This window comes from Macaca fascicularis, chromosome 5, assembly GCF_037993035.2.
Source record: "Macaca fascicularis isolate 582-1 chromosome 5, T2T-MFA8v1.1".
Lineage (NCBI taxonomy): Eukaryota > Metazoa > Chordata > Mammalia > Primates > Cercopithecidae > Macaca > Macaca fascicularis.
Window position 1 is genome coordinate 48959171 of NC_088379.1, and position 27165 is coordinate 48986335.

At 34.2% G+C, this 27165-nt stretch overlaps 1 protein-coding gene across 13 annotated transcripts in view; it reads left to right on the plus strand.

Annotated features, from left to right (window-relative positions):
- The window catches only part of WDFY3 (WD repeat and FYVE domain containing 3), a 309189-nt gene that overhangs the window by 152597 nt on the left and 129427 nt on the right, over positions 1-27165 (plus strand). For 11 of the 13 annotated variants that reach the window (XM_045392358.3, XM_045392361.3, XM_005554885.5 and 8 more), the window contains 6 exons: positions 1773-1939; positions 9252-9719; positions 10565-10666; positions 13143-13336; positions 20654-21111; positions 22574-22657. In XM_045392358.3, the coding sequence (XP_045248293.2) occupies positions 1773-1939; positions 9252-9719; positions 10565-10666; positions 13143-13336; positions 20654-21111; positions 22574-22657 (1473 nt within the window). The remainder of the gene's footprint in view (positions 1-1772; positions 1940-9251; positions 9720-10564; positions 10667-13142; positions 13337-20653; positions 21112-22573; positions 22658-27165) is intronic. The other 2 variants (XM_074039773.1, XM_045392360.3) reach the window with 1 other exon arrangement.

Here is a 27165-nt window from a genome sequence, read left to right on the forward strand (position 1 = left end):
ACATTTTTTATAGAGACAGGATCTTGCTATGTTGCCCAGGCTGATCTCAAACTCTTGGCCTCAAGCGATCCTTCGGCCTCCCAAAGTTCTGAGATTACAGTCATGAGCCACCACACCTGGCCTACTCCCTTCTTTTTATTCCTGTTCTGCCAACAGAATGGAAATGTGAATTTAGAGTTAAATTGCCAAATGCAGGCCACAAATGTGGTGAAGTCAGAGGTTAGATATGAAGCATAAATCTGCTCTTTAGTAGCTGAAGGAGAAGAATTTAGATGAATTATTATCTTCTTAAAGTATAAACTCTTCTTAATTTTTGGTTCTTTATTTTATAGTACTTCTAGTCTTTTTATTAATGTACTTAATAACAAGAATAATTATGTAGATGAAATGAAACCTTACGATTGTGTATATGAAAAAAATTAATAATTTCAAAATGTGTTACCCCCTTTTCCATTGCAAATGATTCATGCACATACTTAGAAAGTGGCTGGTTACAGATTTTCTTAAGAAAAAGATACTCATAATTTTTCAGCAGCTATTCCTGGGCCATTAATTATTTTTAAATCATTTGATCTATTATAAGACACCACTGTTTTGTACACTTACTTGTCTCTCTCCTTCCCTTCCTTCCTCCCTTCCTCCCTCCCTCCCTCCCTCCCTCCCTCCCTCTAGGGTCTCATTATGTTCCGAGGCTGGAGTGCAGTGGCATAATCATAGCTCACTATAATTTTGAACACAAGAGATCCTCCCATCTCAGTTTCCTAAGTAGCTACACCCAGCTATATTTTGTTTTATTTATTTTATTTTTTTTGTAGAGCCTATGTTGCCCAGGCTGCTACCAAACTCCTAGCCTCAAGCAGTCCTCCTTCCTTAGCCTCCCAAAGCACCAGGATTATAGGTGTGAGCCACCATGCCTGGCCAGAACTTGTTATTTGTAACATCAATTTAACCTAGTTGCTGCTAGTTGATATTAGATAACCCCTAAGAATATCATTTTGCATATATATGCAAATTTATAAATACATAAGGAAGTTGATTAACCACTTCACATTGCTAGAGGGGTATTAATTGATTCATCCTTTGAAAGTGTAGGTTGGCAAGATATTAAGAGCCTTAAAAATGTTGGTAATCTGATACAATAATTTCATTTGTTTATTGATCCTAAAGATATAATCCAAAATGTAGACAAGATTTTATTTATTAGTGCTTTTGTATTCTGCTGGCTGTTGGACCTCTCCCTCCCCAAATGTGTGGTTGGCTCTGTATGGCCCCTAAAAGCTTACCTGTGAAAGCTTACACTAACATGTGGAAGTACACATATAGCACTAGTAAAGGAAAAAAATAGGGTACAACGTTCTGTATATAGTCTGAGAATAAATACTGTAAAAACTAAACTTTTCATATTAAAAAGATAAGCTTAAGAAATATATAAGAATGTTAATTGTGTTTGTGAGGCTAATCGTACTTTTTCTTCTTTCCTACTTTTTGGCATTCTCCAAGTTTATTTTAATGAGAATAATTACTTCTTTTAAGGGGAAATACCCAATAAATCTATTTTTTTTTTTAAAAAGATATTTGTTGCAACCCATTTTCTGTTCTCAGTAAAACCATTGTTAAAAGATAATTCCCTAATGACCCCAGTGTTCTTTCGGTACTTCTCAGAGTACTTTTATACATTTATTTACTGCATATAAAATTGAAAAATACTTTCTGTGTTAAATATGAGAACACAACCAAAGAGAAAAATTACTTTCTAAATCATACCTTTCTAGATTGGAGCAAGCAAAAGAGGCAGAATCCAAAGATGCCTTGAAAGATCTGGTTAATCTGATAACTTCCCTAACAACATATGGTGTCAATGAACTAAAACCAGCTGGTATTACCACAGGGGCACCGTTTTTATTGCCTGGATTTGCAGTACCTCAGCCTGCAGGCAAAGGTGAGTCTTGTTTTTTCCCTTCTGTGCTACTGAGAAAAATAGAGAAAGAATTAATTTGTCGTATTTTGGTATATTACTTTTTGTTTATGTTATATATATAAAAGTAATATGTTGTTTCCCTTAAAGCTTGTTTTTTTTTTAATGGTTTAAGTCTAAGTATTTCTTAAGTAATAATCTTTAATCTAGCAGATCAAATACCTGAAAATAATATTGTAAAAATATCATAAAATCAAACAAGGAGATTTATATTACAGTGTTTCTTTTTTAACATTCAAACAATTTAATAAAAACATGCTTCTTTTGAATGCTGGCACTTCATGCATTTCTACTTTACGTGAATAGAACTCAATTTTCAGTCTAATCTCTGTAGCTATTAAGATATACAATCATCCCTCAGTATCTGTGGGGGATTGGTTCCAGGACCCCTCACAGATACCAAAATCCATAGACTCTCAAGTCCCTGATTTAAAATGGTATAGTATTTGCATATAACCTACATGTGTCTTCCCATATACTTCAAATAAATAATCTCTAGATTACTTACAATACCAAATACAATGTAAATGCTATGTACTTATTTTACTGTATTGTTTAGGAAATAATGACAAGGAAAAAGGTCTGTACATGTTCAGTACCGATGCAACCACACCTTTTTTTCTTTAATATTTTTCATCTGTGATTGATTGAATCCACACATGCAGAACCCATGGATACAGGGGCTGACTATGGACAGCATGAAGTATAACTGCTTATATTTTATTTAAAACTAAGCAAAATCTAAGTACAGAGGTTACATTATTTCATTCAGGTCAGAGGATAAATTTTTATAGTCTAGATTTCCAAACATTTGGATCTTAATAATATTTAATTACATAATTATGCTAGCTAGTTTTATTATGTATTTTATTTTTCAAAAAATACACAGTAATCATTTCAAAGTAACCTGAGCCTGGAGGCCTCTAATAGTTTTTAGTCACATGACTGTCACTTACTGAGTATTCAGTAGGATCTTGATATTTCCATATAAAATTTAGCCAGCCAAAAAATACCAACATGTCTGGTTATTTAAATTTATAATACATATCTATATATGTTATGACATAGAAATCAACAGTCTTTAAATAAATGAAAAGAGATGGCATCATCAAACAGTGTGATATGATGTACCCTCAGTACATAAGTTGTTTAGAACCTTTTAAATGAGTCTCTGCAATAAGTAGGGAGAAATCTACGTTTCCCTACGTGATTTAAGGTTTCATTTTATTTACTATTAAGAAAAAAATAGTGTGGCAATTCACTCCTGTAATCCCAGCTACACAGGAGGATCTTTTGAGCCCGGTAGTTCAAAGCTTCAGTGAGCGATCATCACACCACTGCACTCCAGCCTGGGTGACAGAGCAAGACCCTCTTTCTCTTAAAAGCAAAAGACTTCTTCAATCAGAACTACAAACCACTGCTCAGCGAAATAAACAAGGACACAAACAAATGGAAGAACATTCCAAGCTCATGGCTAGGAAGAATCAATATAGTGAAAATGGCCATACTGCCCAAGGTAATTTATAGATTCAATGCCATCCCCATCAAGCTACCAAAGAGTTTCTTCACAGCATTGGAAAAAACTGCTTTTAAGTTCATATGGAGCCAAAAAGAGCCCGCATTGCCAAGACAATCCTAAGCCAAAAGAACAAAGCTGGAGGCATCACGCTACCTGACTTCAAACTGTACTACAAGGCTACAGTAACCAAAACAGCATGGTACTGGTACCAAAACAGAGATACAGACTAATGGAACAGAACAGCACCCTCAGAAATAATACCACACATCTACAACCATCTGATCTTTGACAAACCTGACAAAAACAAGAAATGGGGAAAGGATTCCCTATTTAATAAATGGTGCCTGGAAAACTGGCTAGCCATATGTAGAAAGCTGAAACTGGATCCCTTCCTTACACCTTACACAGAAATTAATTCAAGGTAGATTAGAGACTTAAATGTTAGACCTAAAGCCATAAAAAACCTAGAAGAAAACCTAGGCAATACCATTCAGGACATAGGCATGGGCAAGGACTTCATGACTAAAACACCAAAAGCAATGGCAACAAAGGCCAAAATTGACAAATGGGATCTAATTAAACTAAAGAGCTTCTGCACAACAAAAGAAACTACCATCAGAGTGAACAGGCAACCTACATAATGGGAAAAAATGTTTGCAATCTACTCATCTGACAAAGGGCTAATATCCAAAATCTGCAGAGAACTCAAACAAACTTATAAGAAAAAAACAACCCCATCAAAAAGTGGGTGAAGGATATGAACAGACGCTTCCCAAAAGAAGACATTTATGCAGCCAACAGACAACATGAAAAAATGCTCATCATCACTGGCCATCAGAGAAATGCAAATCAAAACCACAATGAGATACCATCTCACACCAGTTAGAATGAAAATCAATAAAAAGTCGGGAAACAACAGGTGCTGGAGAGGATGTGGAGAAATAGGAACACTTTTACACTGTTGGTGGGACTGTAAACTAGTTCAACCATTGTGGAAGACAATGTGGTGATTCCTCACAGATCTAGAACTAGAAATACCATTTGACCCAGCCATCCCATTACTGGGTGTGTACCCAGAGGATTATAAATCATGCTGCTATAAAGACACATGCACACATATGTTTATTGATCAGCACTATTCACAATAGCAAAGATTTGGAACCAACCCAAATGTCCATCAATGTTAGACTGGATTAAGAAAATATGTACACCATGGAATACTATGCAGCCATAAAAAAGGATGAGTTCATGTCCTTTGTAGGGACATGGATGAAGCTGGAAACCATCGTTCTGAGCAAAGTATCACAAGGACAGAAAACCAAACACTGCATGTTCTCACTCATAGGTGGGAATTGAACAGTGAGAACACTTGGACACAGGAAGGGGAACATCACACACCAGGGCCTGTCGTGGGGTGGGGGTAGGAGGAAAGGATAGCATTAGGAGATATACCTAATGCAAATGACAACTTAATGGGTGCAGCACACCAACATGGCACATGTATACATATGTAACAAACCTGCACGTTGTGCACATGTACCCTAGAACTTAAAATATAATAAAATAAATAAATAAATAAATAAATAAATAAAGTAAAAGAAAAAAATAGGGACTTCTCAGAAAACTTCTAATTTATAGATTCCAGCTTAACCATTCTGCAGTTAACTCTTTCTATGAATTAACATAAAAATATCGCAGCAATGTAATTCCTATTTTATGCTTTATTGTTGTTTCATTTGGTTTATCAATGTGATGTTGATATTGACATAATAGCTAATTACAACAGTATAATTTTGAAATAATGAAGCAAAATTAATCTTTTGCATTATCATTGCCTGGTTTTGTCTCATTCATAACAGGGATAATAGTCATATAACCTAGCACCTCCCAGGGTTATTGAGAGAATCCAGTGACATAATGTCTATGAAAGTAAGGCTCTCTAGAAAGGGTGATGCCCTAAGAGTCAGAATTTATGTAATTATAAGTGACCTAACTTTTCTAAACATCAGTTTCTTCTTCAGAAAAACTGGCATAATCTTCTATATAGTGAATGGGTCAAGCTACATCATTTTGAGTTTCCTGTATAACTCAAAATTTTCTGTTTCCCATGGTCTACTTTCAGCGTTATTGCAAGAATCAAAGGAAATAGCTGTATTCCATTATGGAAAGAATGTGAAATAGGTTGTCTTTTATATTTTCTAGCAGTATTGAGGTGTAATTTGTGTACATTAAATCTATTCATCTGAGTGTTGAATTTGATGAGTTTTGACAAGTGGATATGGTTGTGTAATCACCACTGTAATCATGATGTGGAATATTTTCACCCTTCTAGAAAGTTTCCTTGTTCTCCTTGCAGTCAGCCCTCCCCACCTTAACGCTTGCCCTGGCAACCACTAGTCTGTTTTAGTTTTGCCCTTTCTAGAACTTAATACACTGTAATCATACAGTATATAGTTTTTGTGTATCTGGATTCTTTAGATAAACTTTAAGTGATTCTATCTAATCATTCCCCTCTTAATCGGGAAGAATGTGTTCCAACGTCCCCAGTAATACTTGAAACCACAGATAATACCAAACCATATATATTCTATGTTTTTCTTCCACATACATACATATGATAAAGTTGAAATTATAAATTTGTCACAGTAAGAGATTAACAATAATAATAAAATATGAAAATTATAGTAATATACAATAATAAAAGTTATGTAAATGTGTGCTCTCTCTTAAGAGCATGAGTGCTCTCTCTCTCTTAAAATATCTATTGTATGTAATATTTTCAGACTGTGATTAACCATGGGTAACTGAAACCACAGAAAATAAAACCATGAAAATGGGAGGAATATTGTAATACTTTGGAGATTCACCCATATTATTGCGTGTATCAGAAGTTTGCTCCTTTTTAATGCTGGGTATTACTTCATTGTTTGGATAGCCCACAATTTATGTATCTCTTCCCCAGTTGATGGACATTTATTTGACTATCAGGAATAAAGCAACAGTGGACATTTATATAAAACAAATCTTTCTGTGGACATACGTTTTCATTTCTTTTAGCTAAATACAGAGCAGTGAAAGTGCTAGACCATATGGTAAATGTATGTTTAACTTTATGAGAAACTGCCAGAGTATTTTCTAAAGTGGCTGTCTCATTTTTGCATTCACATCAGTAATATCAGTTCCAGTTACTTGACGTTGTCAATAACACTTGGTATTGTTAGTCCTTTTAATTTTAGACTTCTGCTAAGTATGTAATAATGTCTAATTGTTATTTTAATTTTCATTTTTCTAATTGACTAATGAAGTTTTACATTTTTTATGTGCTTTGTCACCATCTGTTTCTCTACCTTGGTTCAGATCTCTGTGCCCATTGTTTGATAGGGTTGTTTTATTGGAGTTATAAGAGTTCTTTAGATATTCTGTATAAGTTTTTTATCCCTTAATATGTATTTTGGAAGTGTGTTCTCTTCGTCTTGACTTGCTGGGGTTTTTTTAATGCATCTTTTGAGAAATGGAAGTTTTAAATTTTGATGAAGTCCAGTTTTTCATTTCAAGAATATTTTGTGATTATTTTTCTCCTATAGAAGAAATCTTTACTCAGATTCACGAAGATCTCTAATATTTTCTTCTATTTTTTTTTTCTTTATCCAGTGTTTCATATTTTAACTCTTAAATTAAGGTCTATAGTACATTTTAAGTTATTATTATAGAGGGTAGAAAGTACTGGTTTCTTTTTTTAATATGGATATCTGAATGTTCCAAGACCTTTGTTGAAAATATCATATATGACTATATATATCTGAGACACTTTCTGAATTTTGTTTGATTGATCCATGTGTCTATCCTTAAGCTAATACCACAGTCTTGATTGCTGTAGCTTTATAATAAGCCTAAAATCAGGACACGTAAGTTGTCCAGTTTTGTTCTTCTCAGAATCATTGGCTATTCTAAGTCTTGGCTATTCTAAGTCTTTTGGTTTGCCATACAAATTAATAATCCTGTGAACTAATTTTTTTTGAAAAGCTGCTGAGATGTCAGTTATTCTTTTCCAGACATCTTTATTCTTTATATTCTGTAGGTAACTGAAAAACAAACTTAGATAGACTAATAGACACAGGAAACAAAGATAAACTTTTGGTATTTGCCATATATGTTATAAACAAGAAATCAGAAAATTGAAATCATATGTAGGCTGGAGATTTTTTAAATTCCCTGTGTTTTTAAGAAATGTCCAAGTCAGGATTTCTGAGCATTCTTTTTTGTTTGTTTGTTTGTTTTACAGACAGGATTGCTTTCTGTCACTCAGGCTGAGGTGCAGTGGTGTGATCATAGCTCACTGCAACCTCAAACTCCTGGGCTCAAGCAGTCCTCCTGCCTCAGCCTCCCAAGTAGCTAGAACTACAGGCACATGCCACCATCCCCAGCTAATTTTTTTTTTTAATCTCCTGTAGAAATGGAGGTGGTCTTGCTATGTTAGCCAGGCTAGTCTAGAACTCCTGTCCTCAGGCCATCTTCCCAAAGTGCTGGGACTTCTGGCATGAGCTACTGCCCCCAGCCCTGAGCGTTCTTTCTACTCCATTTAAGAATTTTGGGGGCCGGGCGCGGTGGCTCAAGCCTGTAATCCCAGCACTTTGGGAGGCCGAGGTGGGTGGATCACAAGGTCAGCAGATCGAGACCATCCTGGCTAACACGGTGAAACCCCGTCTCTACTAAAAAATACAAAAAACTAGCTGCGCGAGGTGGCGGGCGCCTGTAGTCCCAGCTACTCGGGAGGCTGAGGCAGGAGAATGGCGTAAACCCGGGAGGCGGAGCTTGCAGTGAGCTGAGATCCGGCCAATGCACTCCAGCCCGGGCGACAGAGCGAGACTCCGTCTCAAAAAAAAAAAAAAAAAAAAAAAAAAAAAAGAATTTTGGTAGTTCTCTGGTTTATTCACTTTCTAAAATCCAGCTTATTCTGTAAGGCACTATGTTAATTTTTTGGTCATTCTTGGAAATGACACATACTCCTAATAGCTATTGTTCTGGGGACTACTTTTAGAAGCAAGCTGCTTATTTTCATGTACTTCAAGTATAACTTTCTGCCTTAATTTCTTTATGATTATTGTCGCTGATTTGCCTCACCAGAGCCATGTATAAAGATTTTTTTTTTCCATTTGTTATGTTTGAATAGCTGGCCATAAACTGCTTTAACAAATGTCTGTATGAGTAAATTGTACTTTTAGCTAGAAAACAAAACAAACTTCCAGCTTAAAATTTATAAAAACCATAGTGTTCTAATTATAAAGAAAAACTGGAATTTGGAAAATTTTTCCCCTCCTATTTTCCTGCTTCTTTATTGATGTTCTCAGGCCTGTAACTTCTTAAACCTCAAAGTCTTTTTAAACTGAGAGACAGCTGTCCTTATAGTCAAAATCAATCTCATAGATAATTAAATGCTACACTACCACACATTTCCAAACTCTGAAGCATGGATGTTTATAATATGCTTTTATTCCCTCTAAAACAGTCCAACTTTTCAATATACACTATTAATGAATTGAAATATTCATCATAATGCATTAAAATTTTAATCATTGTTATTTTTAATTAAATGATTTGAACTTGATGAAGAAAAATAAGACCTTTTGTGAAAACAGGATTATGTTCTTAGTAAATAATTGATAAATGTTCTAATTCATGATGTGTTTAAACAGACTGGTTTGCCATCATTAAAATATCACATAATACCTACTTTTATGTTTTTCTTCTCTGTTTTAGGTCACAGTGTGAGAAACATCCAGGCCTTTGCAGTTCTTCAGAATGCATTTTTAAAAGCAAAGACCAGCTTCCTTGCCCAAATCATCCTTGATGCTATCACAAATATCTACATGGCTGACAATGCCAATTACTTCATCCTAGAGTCACAGCACACGTTGTCACAATTTGCAGAGAAGATTTCTAAACTCCCAGAAGTACAAAACAAATACTTTGAGATGCTGGAGTTTGTTGTTTTTAGCTTAAATTATATTCCTTGTAAAGAACTTATTAGTGTCAGTATCCTCTTAAAATCTAGCTCTTCTTATCACTGTAGCATTATTGCAATGAAAACACTTCTTAAGTTTACAAGACATGACTACATATTTAAAGATGTGTTCAGGGAGGTTGGCCTTTTGGAGGTCATGGTAAACCTTTTGCATAAATATGCTGCCCTGTTGAAGGATCCAACTCAGGCACAAAATGAGCAAGGTAAAATATTGTCTGTAATTTTATTTTTGTTTGAAAAGGGGTTCAAAGCAGAGAGTTTTTTGTTCTTGTTCCCATTCTTTGGTTTTTGATTTCAATGACTTCCTAATGTGTATTATTGTGACATATTAGTGAACTATATTTTCCAAAATTTACAGGTTCATTCAACCTCTGTTAGGGAATTGGGGAGGAGGAAGCTAGAATTATGTCAGTGTATTGGAGAGAGTTTAAAGGAAGGTAAAAACCGAGGACGAACTTGTGTGATCCACGTGACTAGTATATACTGCCTTCTGCTTCTAAGAGCGAGTTTTAAAAGCTTCTGAAAATAATCAGATTTATTAATTACAACTAATAAATATAGTTAAATGTATAGTTACTTCAACATGTTTTTATTGTATAGAGAAAATAAGTATATTTAATGATGTTATATACACAATGTATTATCATTGGGTACCTCTCTGATAAATCTGATAAAAGTACAGTAGTATCTGGTAGTTAATAAGTATTAAATGTGAATTAATACAGGTTGAATAGGTAACTTTATTCATGACCTTTTCTCTCTTTGGTGAATCAAAATCTAGCATTCTATTAACCTTTGTATTTTCATTTTTAATATTTATTAGATAACTGCCACTTGCAAGCATACTGAAATAAAATCTGTTAATGTTGATTTTGAGCCTACTTTTGCAAATGTTGGACACATGCATCATTTTAAAGATTATATTATATGTGTCATATTAGGGGTAAAAGTGAATACTGAAGAAATAAAGAAATTATTACAATAAAACTGAATCAAGAAAAAATAAGCTTATCAGTTTTGTAATTTGGACCTTTGAATCTTTTTATAGGGGACTCAAGAAATAATAGTTCAGTTGAAGACCAAAAACACCTGGCTTTATTGGTTATGGAGACCTTGACAGTGCTTCTTCAAGGATCAAACACAAATGCAGGTAATTTAAAAAGCTATAAGCAAATACTTTGGGAGATTACTACTGGTTACATCTTCTGTGGTGATTCTTCCTTCTGAAATCTTCCTGTCACTTAAGAGAAAAAACTATTGATTCAGTTTGGTACCCATCATGTTCCTAAAAATTCAGTACTTTACTTTTGACCATTAGCAGTACCTTGATGACAAAACATATGATATTGTTACTATTTCAAAATGATGTTTAAATTGCTTTTTATAGTGTCTTCTGTTTAAAGTATTCTAATTTTTTACTGGTACACTCTTAAATAAGTTGCTATTTAATTTTTCACTAAAATATTTACACAGTGATTTAAAAAATATTTTTAGTACTACAAGTTAGAGTATTATAATGTTACAACCTTCAGAAAATACTGAAAAATGATTCTCTAATAAAACGTAACCTCTCCAAGGTTAATTAACTTTACTAAATATTTTGTTTAATTTTGGTCTCAATTTCTCTTTTATCCTTTTCTACCTGTCATTAACAGATAGGCCAACTATATTTATAAAATATGACTCTTGCATTTTAAAAAAGATTACTTGAGATTTTAATTAACATCAAACAACTCTCAGGTAATAAGGTCAGTGCAACTTCAAAGGAATAATGAGGGGAAAATGAGTTCAGATTAGTAGGCTGAGCCCAAATCATAGGGAGCTTTTTAGGCCATGGTAAGGAGCTTGAATTATATTTTAAGTGTTATGGAAAGCCAGGGATGACTGAACCCCATGCACTTGCATGACTGCCTGAATGCAGAGAAATTCAGCATTCATCATGTTTTAAATATATTGTGTATCCCAGGTACCATGCTAGCTAGGTGTTAGAATAACACCTAGATGCCAAGGTAAGATCGTTCTTGCTCCCCAGGAATTAGAATCTAGTGAAGAAAATGTAGACACATAATTATAAAAGTAATTAGTTTAATACAACTTTGGCAAATGCCAAGACTTGAATGAATTTAACAGGTAATTGAAACAATGAGTATGATGACTTTAAATTGATACTGTAGTAACATTTTGTCTGTGGCATAATGCATAATCTTATTCCCACTAACTAGGTTTAGTTAACTGAGGTACTCAGAAACATAATAAAGATACACTAACAGGAATTTGCTTTGCAAATTAACTTTCCTTGAGTAGACCTAGAAGTTGCACAGGAAGAGATTGGACAATTGGAAAGCTTACTCTGTGTGACTAAAAGTCACTTAGTACATCTCCCAAAGTGCCAAACACTTTCATACAATTCTTTTCAGTTTTTCTCTTCCTAATAGGAAAGAGATTACTAGCTCTGTGATGTTAGGCACAAAACAGTGCTTTACTCACAGTTTAAGTATTAAATAATATTAGCCATTATGATTATCTAGTGGGTCCTTACTGACAACCGGGAGGTAACTAAACAGGCCTTCAGGTAATGAAAGGCTGTCACAAATTCCATGTGCTGAATCTCGAACACATGGCTTAGACTGACTTCATGATCATACAATTTTTATGAAGTTAGCAAATAGAAAGCCACTAAGCAGAGAGGGCAGTGGCTGCTATAGCAGAATACACTGTTTCAGTGAACGTTTATTGAAACACAGGAGAAAATCCAATAGTCATGAAAGACCAAATATAAATAATAATAGTAAGACTGTTTGTTATAAACCATAATAGAGATATAAACAAGATGTCCTAAAAATGTAAGGGATAGAAGAATTACTTAGAGGAAATACTAATATAGTCATTTCAATCACTGGGCCCATTTTTTTAATACTGGAGGATGATACTAATATTTGATGTGAGAACAGTATCACTTGTGAGCAGGATCACAGGCTTACAGAGCTGGGCTGTGTAGGCATACATCCTTTTCTGTTGCTTACTAGCTGTATGACTTTGACTGCCTTACTTCTATATGGTAGGGGATGAGTATTAAGTAAGTCAATCTGTGTAAAGGCTTTGGAGCAGTAACAATGACACATGCTTTCTGTTACAGAATTTGTCACTTTTTGTTCTTGTGCTCTACCTATGCAACAAAACATGTTGGTCCCTTGTAATTTTTCCCATGGTGGAATAATTTATTCCATTTCTTTCTTGCGACTATTTTGGAAGCCATGTTCATTTAAATCTCCTTTATTTAGGCTGTTGTTCCTCTGAAAGCCTTTTACATAAGTTGACTACAATATAGAGTCTCCTGGGGTTTACCTAAGAGACTTCTGAATATTCTAGATTTTGAGAGCTTGGGCATGGTGAACATATCACGGCATTAATCTTGCATTAAGAAAATGTAGAGAAAATTTGCATATACCTTTGCTGACAACCCGCTGTGCAAATTTGTATTGTAATTTAAAAGGTGAAATCATTGGGTAGGTTTTATTTACATTATTTTGTGTTACTTTACGAAAAATAATTGAATGTTGATTTATCTGACTTGTCTCAGAATATTTTAAAGTAGCCATTATTGGACTTTTTTTCCTTCCTTCAAGGAATTTTTCGAGAATTTGGAGGTGCAAGATGTGCACATAATATAGTAAAGTACCCTCAATGCCGACAGCATGCCCTGATGACTATCCAGCAGCTGGTGCTCTCTCCAAATGGGGACGATGACATGGGCACTCTCCTGGGGCTAATGCATTCAGCCCCACCGACGGAATTGCAGTTGAAGACTGATATTTTAAGGGTAAGTTTGATAAATGTGTTTCCCCTCTTTTACTACTAAAATCTGTGGTTATTTTAAAATGATCTATATTTAAGTTAGAGGCAGGGAAATTTAAAAAATCAAAATTACCCAGAAAACCTCACAACTTTGTGCACATTAGGAATTTGGAAAAACTCCAGTCATTTATGTCTTTCAGTATATATTTAACTTACTGCTGATAAACCTTTGCAGTAATTATCTTGACTTATTGGAACTCTTAAATTAAATATTAATGAAGTATAGGATCTTAATAAATACTAAATATATATATTTTCTGTTCAATTGAATTCACTCATAGTGTTATGCATCTGTGAAATGAAATGCTAGATTTGACATTATATACACATGCATGCATATATGTATGTATGTAAGTAATGGATATCCTAGTAGATATCAAACAATATACTAGAAGTTTTACATGTGCTTTTATCATTTACTCCTTAGCAATATTGTAAAGTAAGTAGCCCCCTGTTTTGCAGATGAGAAAACTTAGGTTTAAAGAAATATATAACGTATATTGTTTACGTAAGTGACTTTTAGTTAGTAGAACTGACCCCCAGATTTCAATACCCATTTTATTTCCACAGCACCATTGTTTTACACAGACTTATACACTCACATTCTCTCATATTACTGAAATCATTGATACTGTAAGAAATGATATGTAAGAAATTTTTAGAATCAAAATATAATCAAATGTTTCACTTTCATTTAGAAGTGAATTTAGTAATGCAAGTAAGGTGTAATGGAAAAGTAAAGACTATTAAATATTAAATGATATATTTTTAAAAATTCCAAGTTCCAGATATAATAGTAGCTAACATTTATTGACTGTGTTCTATTAGTACTATTGTATGCATTTATGTGCATCTACTTATTTAATCCTTATGATAAAAATAAATACTATTAGTGTCCCTGCTTTACATATTACAAACTGAAACACAGACTGGTTAAAAAATTTTCCCAAGTTGTATATGCCTAGTAGGTAGAGGAGCCTTGATCTGAACCCATGTAGTCTCTTTATAAAGCTGTGCTTTTAACTTATGTGCGGTGAATAATAGTTGTTTTAATAAAAAGAGACGTAGCCTTCTCTTTTTGTGACTAAAAACCTGCTCTTGTATTTAAATAATATCTGAGTAAAGTGAGAGAAGTCCATTAAAATTTATGTTCTTTAATTTATTGATTGATGTAAGGTTTCTTTTTTTTTTCTTTTTTTCTTTTTTTTTTTTTGAGACGGAGTCTCGCTCTGCCGCCCAGGCTGAGTGCAGTGGCGGGATCTCAGCTCACTGCAAGCTCCGCCTCCCGGGTTCACGCCATTCTCCTGCCTCAGCCTCCCCAGTAGCTGGGACTACAGGCGCCCGCCACCTCGCCCGGCTAGTTTTTTGTATTTTTTAGTAGAGACGGGGTTTCACCGTGTCAGCCAGGATGGTCTCGATCTCCTGACCTCGTGATCCGCCCGCCTCGGCCTCCCAAAGTGCTGGGATTACAGGTTTGAGCCACCGCGCCCGGCCTGATTGATGCAAGGTTTCTAAATACAATTTTCCATTATAAGGATTCAGGCCTCCTTGGTGAAATGCTTGATTCCAGGACTAGGGCAGAGAAAGAAACAAAATAAGCCTAAAACATTTCAGTTAGCCTTTAAAAAGTAAAGAAGAGATCAAAGAAAATAATTAAGTACAATCAAACAAATAAATGAGAAAAAAGGAAAATCTCTTATTTATAGTCAAAAGTCAAAGAAAATCACCATTATGAACTATCATAGTAATAATTGGTTCAGGTAAAATTCATCACTGGCTACTAAAGACAGTAGATGAAAGTTTTAGAAATGAAAGGATTTTTGCGTAGTCTTAAATTGTGTCCTCAAAAGATATTTCTTAATTTCGAGTGCCAAAATATTAGCTTTACAGTGGACCCTACCTTAACTAAATGATCAGCATTAACTTTGCCAGTGATGGACAAATGAACAGCATACACCTCCTGATATGAAGCACATAGAAAAATTCAGCTCATTTTTGTAGTTTTTCCTCCCAAAAGTATATAATATGAATCTGATTATTAGAAAACATCACATAAATCCTAATAGGAGAACATTCTATGAAATAACTGGCCTAAACTCTTAAAAAAAAATAAAATGAAAAATGACTTAGGAACTGTTCCAGAAAGTAAAGAGGTTGAAGTGACTACTGAATGTAGTACATGAACTTGAATTTTCCTTTGTTATGGAGAATATTATTGGGATTTGGAAAAAACGCAAGATCTGTAGATAAAATAATTGCATTATTTCAATGTTAATTTTCTATTTTGAGCATTGTACTGTGAGTAGTAAGAGAATTCTATTTTTTGAAAAACACACTGAAGCTTTTAGGGGAAAAGGGAAGTGGAGAGAGAGAAATTAAGTAATATGGTAATTTTTCAAGAATCCGAATGAAGGATATCTGTGAATTCTTTCAACTGATTATGCAGTTTTTCTTCAAGTCTAAAATTACATTAAAATAATAACAGACAAACCAGTGTGTTTAACCTTGCTTGCTTCCAAGGCCCTTGTGACCCGATCTCCCTGTCCTCTGACGACTTCTACTAGTACTCTCACCTGTGGATGAGGAAGACATTATTTTTCCTCTACCTGCCGAGTTCTTAGCTAGGACAGACTGGTGTTACAAAAGACAAATTAACAAGAGAAAAACAAGCAGAAGTTTATTAACATGTGTACCTCATATGTGCATGGGAGACAACCAGGGAAAGATGACTAATTCTCAAAGAGGTGGCTTAGAACTCCATTTTATATGGTAGTCCCCACATATCTTCAGGGAAATACATTCCAAGACCCCCAGAAATGTCTGAAACTGCAGATAATATGGAACCCTATATATACTATGTTTATACCTGTGATAATGTCTAATTTATAAATTAGGCACAGTAAGAGATTAACAACAATAACCAATAATAAGATAGAATAATTATAACAATATGCCAGTGTCCCTACTCTTGTGCTTTGGTGCCACTATTAAGTACAATAAGGGTTACTTGAACACAAGCACTGGGATACCTCCACAGTTGCTCTGATAACCGAGACTATACTCAGTGACTAACGGGCAGGTGGCTTATACAGCATATGTACACTGGACACGGGGATGAGTCACAGTGGTGTGGGGCAGTGTGAGATTTCATCATGTTACTCTGAACGATACACAATTTAAGACTTTTGAATTGTTGTTTTCATTCAATATTTTCAGGCCAAGTTTGAGCACAGGTAACTAAAATGAAGGAAAGCAAAACTGCAGAGAAGGGGGACCACTGCATAGCATTCTCCACAAAGAACCGTACATTTTTAGAGAAATGATGACATAAAGAGAAAGGACTCTAGGGATATCTAATTGTGGGAAGGCAAATAAATGGTAGATAAAGAATAGTTGGTAGTTTGTTTTGTGCATTTATTTGCTGTCTCCAGGCTGAGAAGGGTCTGACTTCATCTAATAGGGAATGGCAGAGAGTTTTCTTATATCTACTTCTTCTCAGTTGCCTTCAACTGAAAATAATCCTTATGCCAAAGTGGCATCTTTTGGGGTGGCATATACTAGTTTCCTACATGCCCATTTCAGCCACAGACATTACAGGAGTTATTACTTCTATTTTCTTTTACTTTTATTCAATTAAATGCTTCATTGGTAATGAAAAAATAGCATTTCTTTCTTTATGCTGTTATATATTTCATCATGTTTTGATGGTGTATAATGACAATTTTGAATATGCATCTTAAAAGCAAGATTAATCTCACCACAATTTATCTCTTAGACAAAAAGGATATCCACATGAATGTCAATATTTGAAGAACATTTTGTATTTGAAGGAATTGTTGGGAGAATATAGATGGCGTCAAAAGATGCTAAGGTTGCCAACTTTTTTAACATACCATTTTCTCCTCTTTTGGTACCTTATTAATTGGATTTTTAAAATATTGGTAAGCCAACAAGAAGTAGTTGACTGACCCATAATTTTGAGGCAGTGCTCTGCTTAATGTTAGTAACTGATTCTCAGGCTGGAAGAGGGCAGGAGAGGGTCGAGATATTTTGCATTTACAGATTTCCAGGGTATAAATACTCGCATTGTGGCCTATTCAATCAACTAATGTGCCACTGAATGTAGACTGGAAAGAGATGCACAGTAGTACACCATTATATAGCATTTCCTCATGCAGATATGCAAAAGCATAGATAATAGTAAAACTCAGAAAATAATTAGAAACTGATGAGTTTTGAGTATTACTTTTGTCTTTAAAATATTTAGTTGTAAATTTATTACTTAATTTTAAATTATGATTGTACGTTTAACAACTGACTTACAAAATTCCTGAATATACGGTACTTGACCTCTTGAGAGCCGGTATGAGCTAGCTCTGGCATTCTGCTTTGAAGGGATAAAGTAGTGTTGTGTGCCAGTAGGGAAAATTTGGGTTCTCAGTTTCAATTTCCATTTTTATTTCATTCAGAATTGCCTCTTAGTTCCTCTATTCAACTGACATATACCACAAACCTATGTAATTTAATTTGTAATTATTTATACGCAAACCTGACATTCCATGACATGTCATGGAAATTCTCCTGATGCACAAATTTGAATTGTATGAATTGTATTTATGCAAATATAAATAATATATAGCTGATTTTGTCTTATTAACCAAGCAGCCTCCAGATCTCATTGCAACTTTGGTGTTTGCTACTCATCATCATTTATTGATGTAAGTGGGAAGTTACATTATTCATTGTATTTGAAATTTTTCAAATACTGAGATTGTGCTGGGATAATGTCAGAGTGCCAACAGATACCAATTTTGAGGAAGTAGGAGGTGGGCCTGTCCAGAAGTACATAATATAAATTATTGGACTAAAGATTCATAAGCAGCAGTTTTTCTAACCTCAGTCATAATTCTAACCAGTGATAGCATTTTGTACATGTTACTTTAACTTTGAACTCACCCCTCCTCATCTATAAAATAATACTTGTCATATTTTTCTCCCAGTATGTTTTTGAAAATTGATGACAGTGATAGGCTTATATGCCAGGCACTTCTCTAAGTGTTTTTACATGTATTTCCTTTGAGGCTAGTTATTGTTGTTTCCATTTTACATAAGAGGAAACTGTGACACAGAAAGGTTAAGTAACTGGGATGGTTAAATGCTTTTTAATGTTGGAGTCGGAATATGACCCCAAGCATTCTGAGTTCAGCCGTCTTCAGGCTATGTTATAAGGAGTGTGTGTGTGTGCACCCACGCATATGTGTGTGTGTGTGTTGGTTAAAAAGTCTTTTGTTAATATGAGATATTTTAAGTATTAATACAGTTTATTAAATTTGACAATATAGGGAAACTATATTGTTACCAGATGCTAAAATGGAAATTTATTGATTAAAGACTATTGGAAGGAGTACATTGTTTCTATATTTTATTTACATACATATTGCATATTTTCTGTCTTTTAAAATATTAAGGCATATATATGAACAATGAAATCTTCATCACTTCTGAAGCAGTGTATGTCAAAAGGTGACTAATATATTAATACAGGTTGAGCATCCCTCATCCAAAAACCTGAAATTCAAAATGCTACAATCCTTTTGAGTGCTGACAAGTGGAAAATTCCACACCTGACCTCATGTGATGATAAGTTGCATGAACAAAATTATTTAAAATACTGTATAAAATTACCTTCAGGCTATGTGTATAAGGTATATATGAAACATACATGAATTTTATGTTTAGATTTGGGTCCCATCCCCAAGATAACTTACTGTATATGTGCAAATATTCCAAAATCTGAAACTTTTCTGGTCCCAAATACTTTAAATAATGGATACTCAACCTGTATGTAGCCTTTTCATTCTTCAGATACCATTAGAAATGTGTGAGATCTTTTAATAAAATGACTTTTTTCAAATGCAATGATTGGACAGATTAGAAATTATATCTTAAGTAATAGTAAATACCCATTGTGCTACAATTAATGAAACAGAGGGCAAAGGAGTCCACTGTATCCATAAAAAAGATTTCAGATTGCTGTTTGAGGCATAATGTCATGATTAAGTGCAGGAGTAGGGTAATTAGACTGCCTAGGTTTAAATTCTACCTTTATTATTATATAAGTTATATAGTCTTTGGAGAGTTATTTTACCACATTGGGCCTCAATTCCTTATCTATAAAGTGGAAATAATAATAGTACCTTACACACAGGATTGTTGAAAGGATTAAATAAGATAGTGCATAAAAGTACCTAGAATGCCTAGTACATAGCAAGTACCTGATAAAATATTAGGTGATTTTGTAATGTGTTTTTTAAAATCATAAGCTGGCCAGGGCGGTGGCTCACGGCTGTAATCCCAGCACTTTGGGAGGCAGAGGTGAGTGGATCACTTGAGGCCAGGAGTTTGAGACTAGCATGGCCAATATGGTGAAATCCCATCTCTACTAAAAATATAAAAAATTAACTGGGCATGGTTGTGTGTGCCTGTAATCCCAGCTACTCAGCAGGCTGAGGCAGGAGAATTGCTTGAACCCAGGAAGTGGAGGTTGCAGTGAGTCAAGATGGCACCCCAGGACTCCAAGTTGGGTGATAGAGCATGACTCTGTTTTTGTTTTTGTTTAAAAAATATATATATCATAAGCTAAGTTAAAATTATGACAGTTCAGAAAGTAAATATTTGATTTACCTATGTACTTCAGGTTTTCTTTCTTAAAGCTTACAGCTGTTTTGGGAAAGATCATACTTTCAGCCCTCAGGCTTCAGTTCATTTTGGAAAAGAGAATGTTTAATAAGTCTTCTGAAGTGAATCTTCTTTCTAAAGAATGAATGTGGTCACTTTATAGGAGACAAAAGACCTCAGATCTTGGCTGCCCCGACCATCTCTCTGATCCCTTCTAGAATTAATCAGTTTCTATACACACAGTCATAAGTTTTCATGATTGTGTAAAACTAGATTAGAAGATGTATTTTACTTACTTTATAAAGTCACTGAATTCATTGATGTCATAATCAATTAAAGACTCTGGAAAAGCTCTTCAACCAATATTTGGATATAGCTTTATTCTATCAAAGAAATATGTGATATTGTTTCCTAAAATTACCTCAGCATTTAATGTGACATTTTTTAATTAGCAAAATATTTGATATGCTTTATAGGACCGTTTATTGGGTAAATTATACAAGCATGTCAGATTCACAGAATGTACAACCTCCATATACATGCTAGTGGTTTGTTTTTTTAATTACGTGTATTTTCATTTGTTTTTTTCTTTTGTCTCCTGTAGGCCCTCCTGTCGGTCCTTCGAGAAAGCCATCGTTCAAGAACAGTTTTTAGGAAAGTTGGAGGATTTGTGTACATTACATCCTTGCTCGTTGCTATGGAAAGATCTTTGAGCTGTCCACCCAAGAATGGCTGGGAGAAAGTGAACCAGAATCAAGTATTTGAACTTCTTCACACTGTGTTCTGCACGTTGACTGCAGCAATGCGCTATGAGCCAGCCAACTCTCATTTCTTCAAAACAGAGATTCAGTATGAGAAGTTGGCAGATGCTGTTCGATTTCTTGGCTGCTTCTCAGACCTAAGAAAAATAAGCGCCATGAATGTCTTCCCCTCAAATACACAGCCATTTCAAAGACTTTTAGAGGAAGATGTAGTCTCAATAGAATCAGTGTCACCCACGTTACGGCACTGCAGTAAACTTTTTATTTATCTTTACAAAGTAGCCACAGATTCTTTTGACAGGTATGGCTCTGCTCTGTCCTCTGAATTACAGGGTGTATACTAAGCATGACTTCAACGTTAAGACTTGAATTATGAGTTAATCCCAAAGAATATGAAAGTAGATGAATCTTTTCTCCTGTTTGTTTGAGGTGTATCACTTTATTTTTGAATATTACTCTTGCTCTGGTGTTGTTTTTTTAGCATGGAAGCCTGTGTGCTATTTGTAAATTCAGGTTCAATTAGTTCTCATTGCAGTTACTGGAACAGATTCTATGAAGTTTCCTTTAATGATCGTGTTTACTATTGTCTTTTTTCTTTTTAGCCTTAAAAGGTGCATCTGGACTTACTGATATGTGTTATCAACAGAACATCATTATGATTATTCTTATTTCCAGACACATACTCCATCATTCTCCACATTTCGTACTCCTCAAAAAATGATATAGTTCCCAAAGAGAGATGTCAGTGTCTTGAACCATCAAGTTCAAGAGGCCATCAGACTCAGTATTTACTCATTCCTTTATGAAATAAGTACTTAACAAAACCTGCTGCATGCCAAGTCACTGTGCTAGGCATTGAGGATTCAGCTCTGTACAGGGCTGTCTTAGTCCTTGTTATCTTTTAGCTAAAATATAGACACATAAATAAACAATTACCTATAGCGTGACAAATTCTACAATGGGGAAATATAGGGTTCTCGGAGATTGTAGGAGAGCCACTTCATCTAGATCACTTATTTTCAGTGCTTCAACTGTGTTTTCAATGAAGATGTCACTTTGAAAATAATACTTCTAATTTATGCCCCAAGCGTTATTGCTTTTAACAGTTACCATAGTTTTACTATATAAAATAAATGAACTGCCCTCATAAATAGACCATGTAACTCCACTGGACAGAGCTTATAATAGGTTTTGTGTCCTTTTCTGTGGAATATCTGCTTTGAAGTATCAACTGAGATATTTCTTCCTTCTTAACAAGATTTCTTAGTCCTCAGTATTTACATTTAAAAATCTAAACAACTATGACAAAAATTATAAAAATTTTTTTTCTTTAAACTTCTGCTTTTCCCTATCTCGAAATAAAATGCACATATATGGTTAACTTATAGGAAACACAGGACAGTGTAGTGTTCTAGGAATGAGCTATATAAATTTGTGTATTCAGATTCAACCTCTTTTCCCTTGATTTCTTCTTATCCTAGTTAGAATATGTCATTTTTAGTCACTGTCAAAAATAGGGCCTAGAGCACCCTGTTTAACAGATGTGTTAAATGTTAACATGAATGGAATAAGCATCTGCCGTGAGCATGCTTTTCTGTTTCATTCAGTGCATGTGTTGTAGTCTTGTTCCTTGTTCCTGCTGAATATGGAGGATGTTCCTTATTAAACTTTTACTGGCATTTCTTGTGAAACTAACCAACTGCCAACCTGGTGTTCTCTTCTTCTAACCTCTCTAAACCACCCTGTCTGTTTTGTGTCTGTAGTCGTGCAGAACAGATCCCTCCTTGCCTGACAAGTGAGTCTTCTCTCCCCTCTCCTTGGGGTACACCAGCTTTGTCCAGGAAAAGGTACTGATCATATAAGAGAAGTCAGTCTCTATTTGTGTGGGGTTTCTTTTTTTCTGTGCTTATTTATGTTAACATGGTGATTGTGTTTTGTGATTTCAGTTTTGTTTTTTTTTTAACTTTTGGGTTTTGGGGGGGTGTTTTTAGGTTTTAAAAATACCAATTTTTCTTATATACGTGAGAGTAAAATGTGTTGATGCTATGAAACTATGAAGGACATATAATTTTGTCATCCAACTTTTTTATACTAAACTACACATTTTGGTTATAGAAAAAGCATGTCTTTTATTAAAAATAAGTTAGAAAAGTGGACTTAATGTCTCTAAGTAGAGTACTTTTCCACTTTTTTTATTTTTCTTTTTTTTTAATTATTATTTTTTACTTTAAACGTTGGGATCATTCTTTGGTTTTTACTATTATTCCAAAATGAATTTCATAGCATTGGAAGGAAATGTGTATTTTCTCCATCAGATTCAACCAATTGAAGTATGTTGCTGTTATGAAAAATGCTCACAGCTAAACTTTGAAAAAGTTAATAAAAAACCCACCCCAATACTTTGATCAGTTCTTTGTAAATCTCTAAGCTGATCTAGTTGGTCTTTTCAAAACTACCTTTAAAAAAATTCTACTCAAATTTTTAAAAACTGCAGTTGATTGACGGAAGTATAGTTAAGATCCACGTAAGATTACATTTGCAGCCCAACCATCAAATGATTATGGTCTGCAGTTGGCCCCAAATACTTCATTCTTTCTCCTGTTTTCCTCATAACCAAAAATAAGTCCTTAACTCTTACATTAATATTCTTTCATTGCGGCTTTTAAAAAATGAATCCCAAGGTGCTGCTATATTGTTGTTTTAATCTTATTACTATTGTTCAGATTTTGAAATTCGAAGACAGATGGAGTTAGTACATCAAAAGTATTTGTTATGGATTCTGTATTTCAACGTGTTTGCATAGTAATATTAGGTATATGAAAAGATGCAATTTCCTTTTTCTCTTAAATTTACACTTATAGCTTACTTTGCGCAGCAAACCATGGCATAGTTCAGAATAGTCTTAAATGAATATAGGGTTGTTCAGTATATTTGTGCTTAAAAACTGCAATTTCTTTTTTAAAAAAAGAGCTCTTCCTAATTCGAAGAATGATAAACTAGGTAAATTCAAGTTGATATCATGTGTTTTTCTGTTGCTAAAATGGTCGAGGCAAAAAACAATGTGTGTTTGAAAATTTGTGTTTGCTCATGAGCCCTAGAAATTACTAAATGTTAGAGAAATAATTTCAATTAGTAAATAGTTTAAATTACTAAAAATCACAATTTAAAAATATGGTGATTATGTCATAATGAGTAATGCCTTAAAATTTGCTGTTTAGAAACATTTAGTCCTTTTTAAGTATTAACCAAATACCACAAAATAGAAATACACAGATTAAAAGGATACTTAAAAAAAATACATCAGGGCCAGTTGCAGTGGCTCACGCCTGTAATCCTAACATTTTGGGAGGCCGAGGCGGGTGGATTGCCTGAGGTCAGGAGTTCAAGACCAGCCTGGCAACACGGTGAAACCCCCTCTCTACTAAAATACAAAAAAAAAAAAAAAAGCCAGCATGGCAGTTTGCGCCTGTAATCCCAGCTACTCGGGAGCTGAGTCAGGAGAACTGCATGAACGCAGGAGGTAGAGGTTGCAGTGAGATCACTCCACTGCCCTCCAGCCTGGACTACAGAGCGAGACTCCATTTCCAAAAGTACATCAGAACTTTCTGTTTATTTAAATGGTAATTTGACAAAGAGAAAACAGCATTTTATTTTTATTCTTAAAGAGTTACTTATGGCCTTAAATCAAAAACATATTGTCATCATTTGCAGTGTAGCTCCATGTAGAGATACCAGGTCTTTGACTTAAGGGAAGACTGTCACTAAATCAGTAAAGCTAGTTGATTGAGCCCTAATCCGTATGAATTCTCCATGAGCCTTACAAGTTGACATTCCCTCAAGGACAGAAAGCTCCTGATACTGTTCATGCTAATACTAAGATCATTGTTGACATTTTCAGGTTGCCATTCTATTCAGCTTGCATACATTTTGCTCGGCGGTAAGAATCATAAGCTAGTAAAGAATATAATGTTTTTACTTCACAAATTCAAGTCTAGTAACTTGAAATTAGAATTTAAGTCACACTATTTCTAGAAACTCTCAACAAATTACATCAGCTTATAGACGTCTTTTTCTTGTAGCAAAACATACTGGTTTTGTTGGCAAAAGGATAAACCAAAATTTAACTGTGTTTTTATGGCTTGTGGAACACTCTCAGATGCTAAGGATGTTTTGAACTTATGATACTTGTCTGACATGTAGTATCCAGGAGATTTTTCTCTAATTATTTTAAGAATTGGGGGAAAATGAACTAGCTGACTTTATATTTGGAAAATTAAAACTCATAACCTTTTTCATTGTTCATTATTCAGAAGGAATAATAGAACAGAATTATAGCTGAACAGTGTTCAATCAGAGTTAGAAGAAGTGAATATAAAATAATAATCAGAACTCTACAGAATATGACTGCAGTGGAGCAAAAGGTGACAAGTACTTGTTATACTTCAAACATGGGATCCATTATTTAGTGCCTCTACACACCTGATAAGTTAAGCAAAGCAGATTCAGAATTTAAATATTATGTATTCCCCGGAGAGGTGGATGAATCTTAAATATATATGAGAATTGAGGTTGAAATATTAAATAGCAACCAAATTATGAAATGTAATTTTATCCTATCTTTGGAAATGTTTAGTTCTTGCTTGGGAATTAACCATTTAATGAGCTTACCGTAATTCCAGAATTTAAAAAGTGATACCTATGGTGATACCTAGATGACTTAATCAGAATTAATTTTGTATAATACCTGTTGTAATACACCTAATTTTAGTTAATAAATACCGTGTTTTAGACATCAGCAATGTTTGCAATATTTTTCTGGTTTGAAAACAATGAATGTAATTCCTTTTTCAGAATATTGTTTTCTTAGATTAAAAAAAGTACTACTGTAATAATTGTATACAGGTTGAGTGTTTCTTGTTCAAAACACTTGGTACCAGTATTGTTTTGATTTCCAGCTTTTTGGATTTTGTAATATTTGCAATATATATAATGAGATATCTATGGGACCCAAGTCCAGACACAGAATTTATTTATGTTTCATATACATCTTATACAAGTAGCCAGAAGACAATTTTATGTAATATTTTTAATAATTTTGTACATGAAACAAAGTTTTGACTCTGTTTTGACTCTGATCCATCATATAAGGTGAGATGTGAAATTTTCTACTTGTGGCATCATGTGGGTGCTTAAAAAGTTTTGGATTTTGGAGCATTTCAGATTTCAGATTTTTGGATTAGGGATACTCAACCTGTGTTAGTAAAGAGTTCAGTGTCCAAAGATATAAAGATTTCTTCCTGAGTGTATCAGTAATTTAAATCCAAATCTCATCAAATCTGTCAATTTAGAAATGATTTTGGAAGGCCTATAACTAAAATAGACAATTAGAATCTATGCATATGTGTGTGTATGCAATGAAAACATTTTTAATGAAATTTTGGAATTCAGTGGTTATTTCTGATACATGCTAGGTAAATTATGAATCTGTTTTCCAGACGGATCAAAATATTTAAAATAATAAAGGGAGCAATATAGGAGTAGGATAACTGTTGGTAATACACATTTTGAAATATTTTTCTTAGTAAGTTTAGAAATTAAATCTTTTTGAATGAAAAATGGCAGAATACAGGGAGTGAAAACATGAATGGGTAAAGGACATGCTGACTTTTAAATAAACTAGGAGAGCCTATGCGCCTTTTTATAAGTAAAGCTGAACATTTTCCTAGAATCCCTGTTAAAAAGAGAACGGTATTTTTTTTTAAACCATGGCAGTGCCAATTCTTTGCTACTAAATCACTGACGTAAAGCATCTGTTTCCCAAGCTGCTCTTGTCCCAGAAAGCTAAAACTGCATTGCTTTCTGTGACAGAGCTCAGCATTAGGCAAATTATGCTGAGACCAACTCATTGGAACAAAGAGTTCCCATAGGCTGAAGCCACAAGCATCTGTTTCTTAGTGCCAAGATGCAAAATGTGCAAAATTCATGAATTGTAGATGAGTAGTATGAAATAGAAAGTAGAGATCATTGATGAGAAGAAATGCGTACATTCAGGACATGGCTGGGTTTTCTAATTCACAGAAACTTGTTCTGTAAATTGTCTTCAAGTTTTTAAAAGTTGCAATGAATATTTTCAGTGGTAGTGAGGATAAATGCAGAAAATGAAAGCAGTTCCAAATAAGCTAAAGGAAAACTCCCACAATGCCAAATATATTTATTCTTGGATAGCCTAGCCTCTGAGACAACCCTGACTCAGTTGACCCCGTTAGTGTTACTCATGCACTAAGGAAAGGTTAAAACACATATAGGTAATTTCAAAAGATAAAATCTCATTGAGGGAATTAATTTAACTTGATCT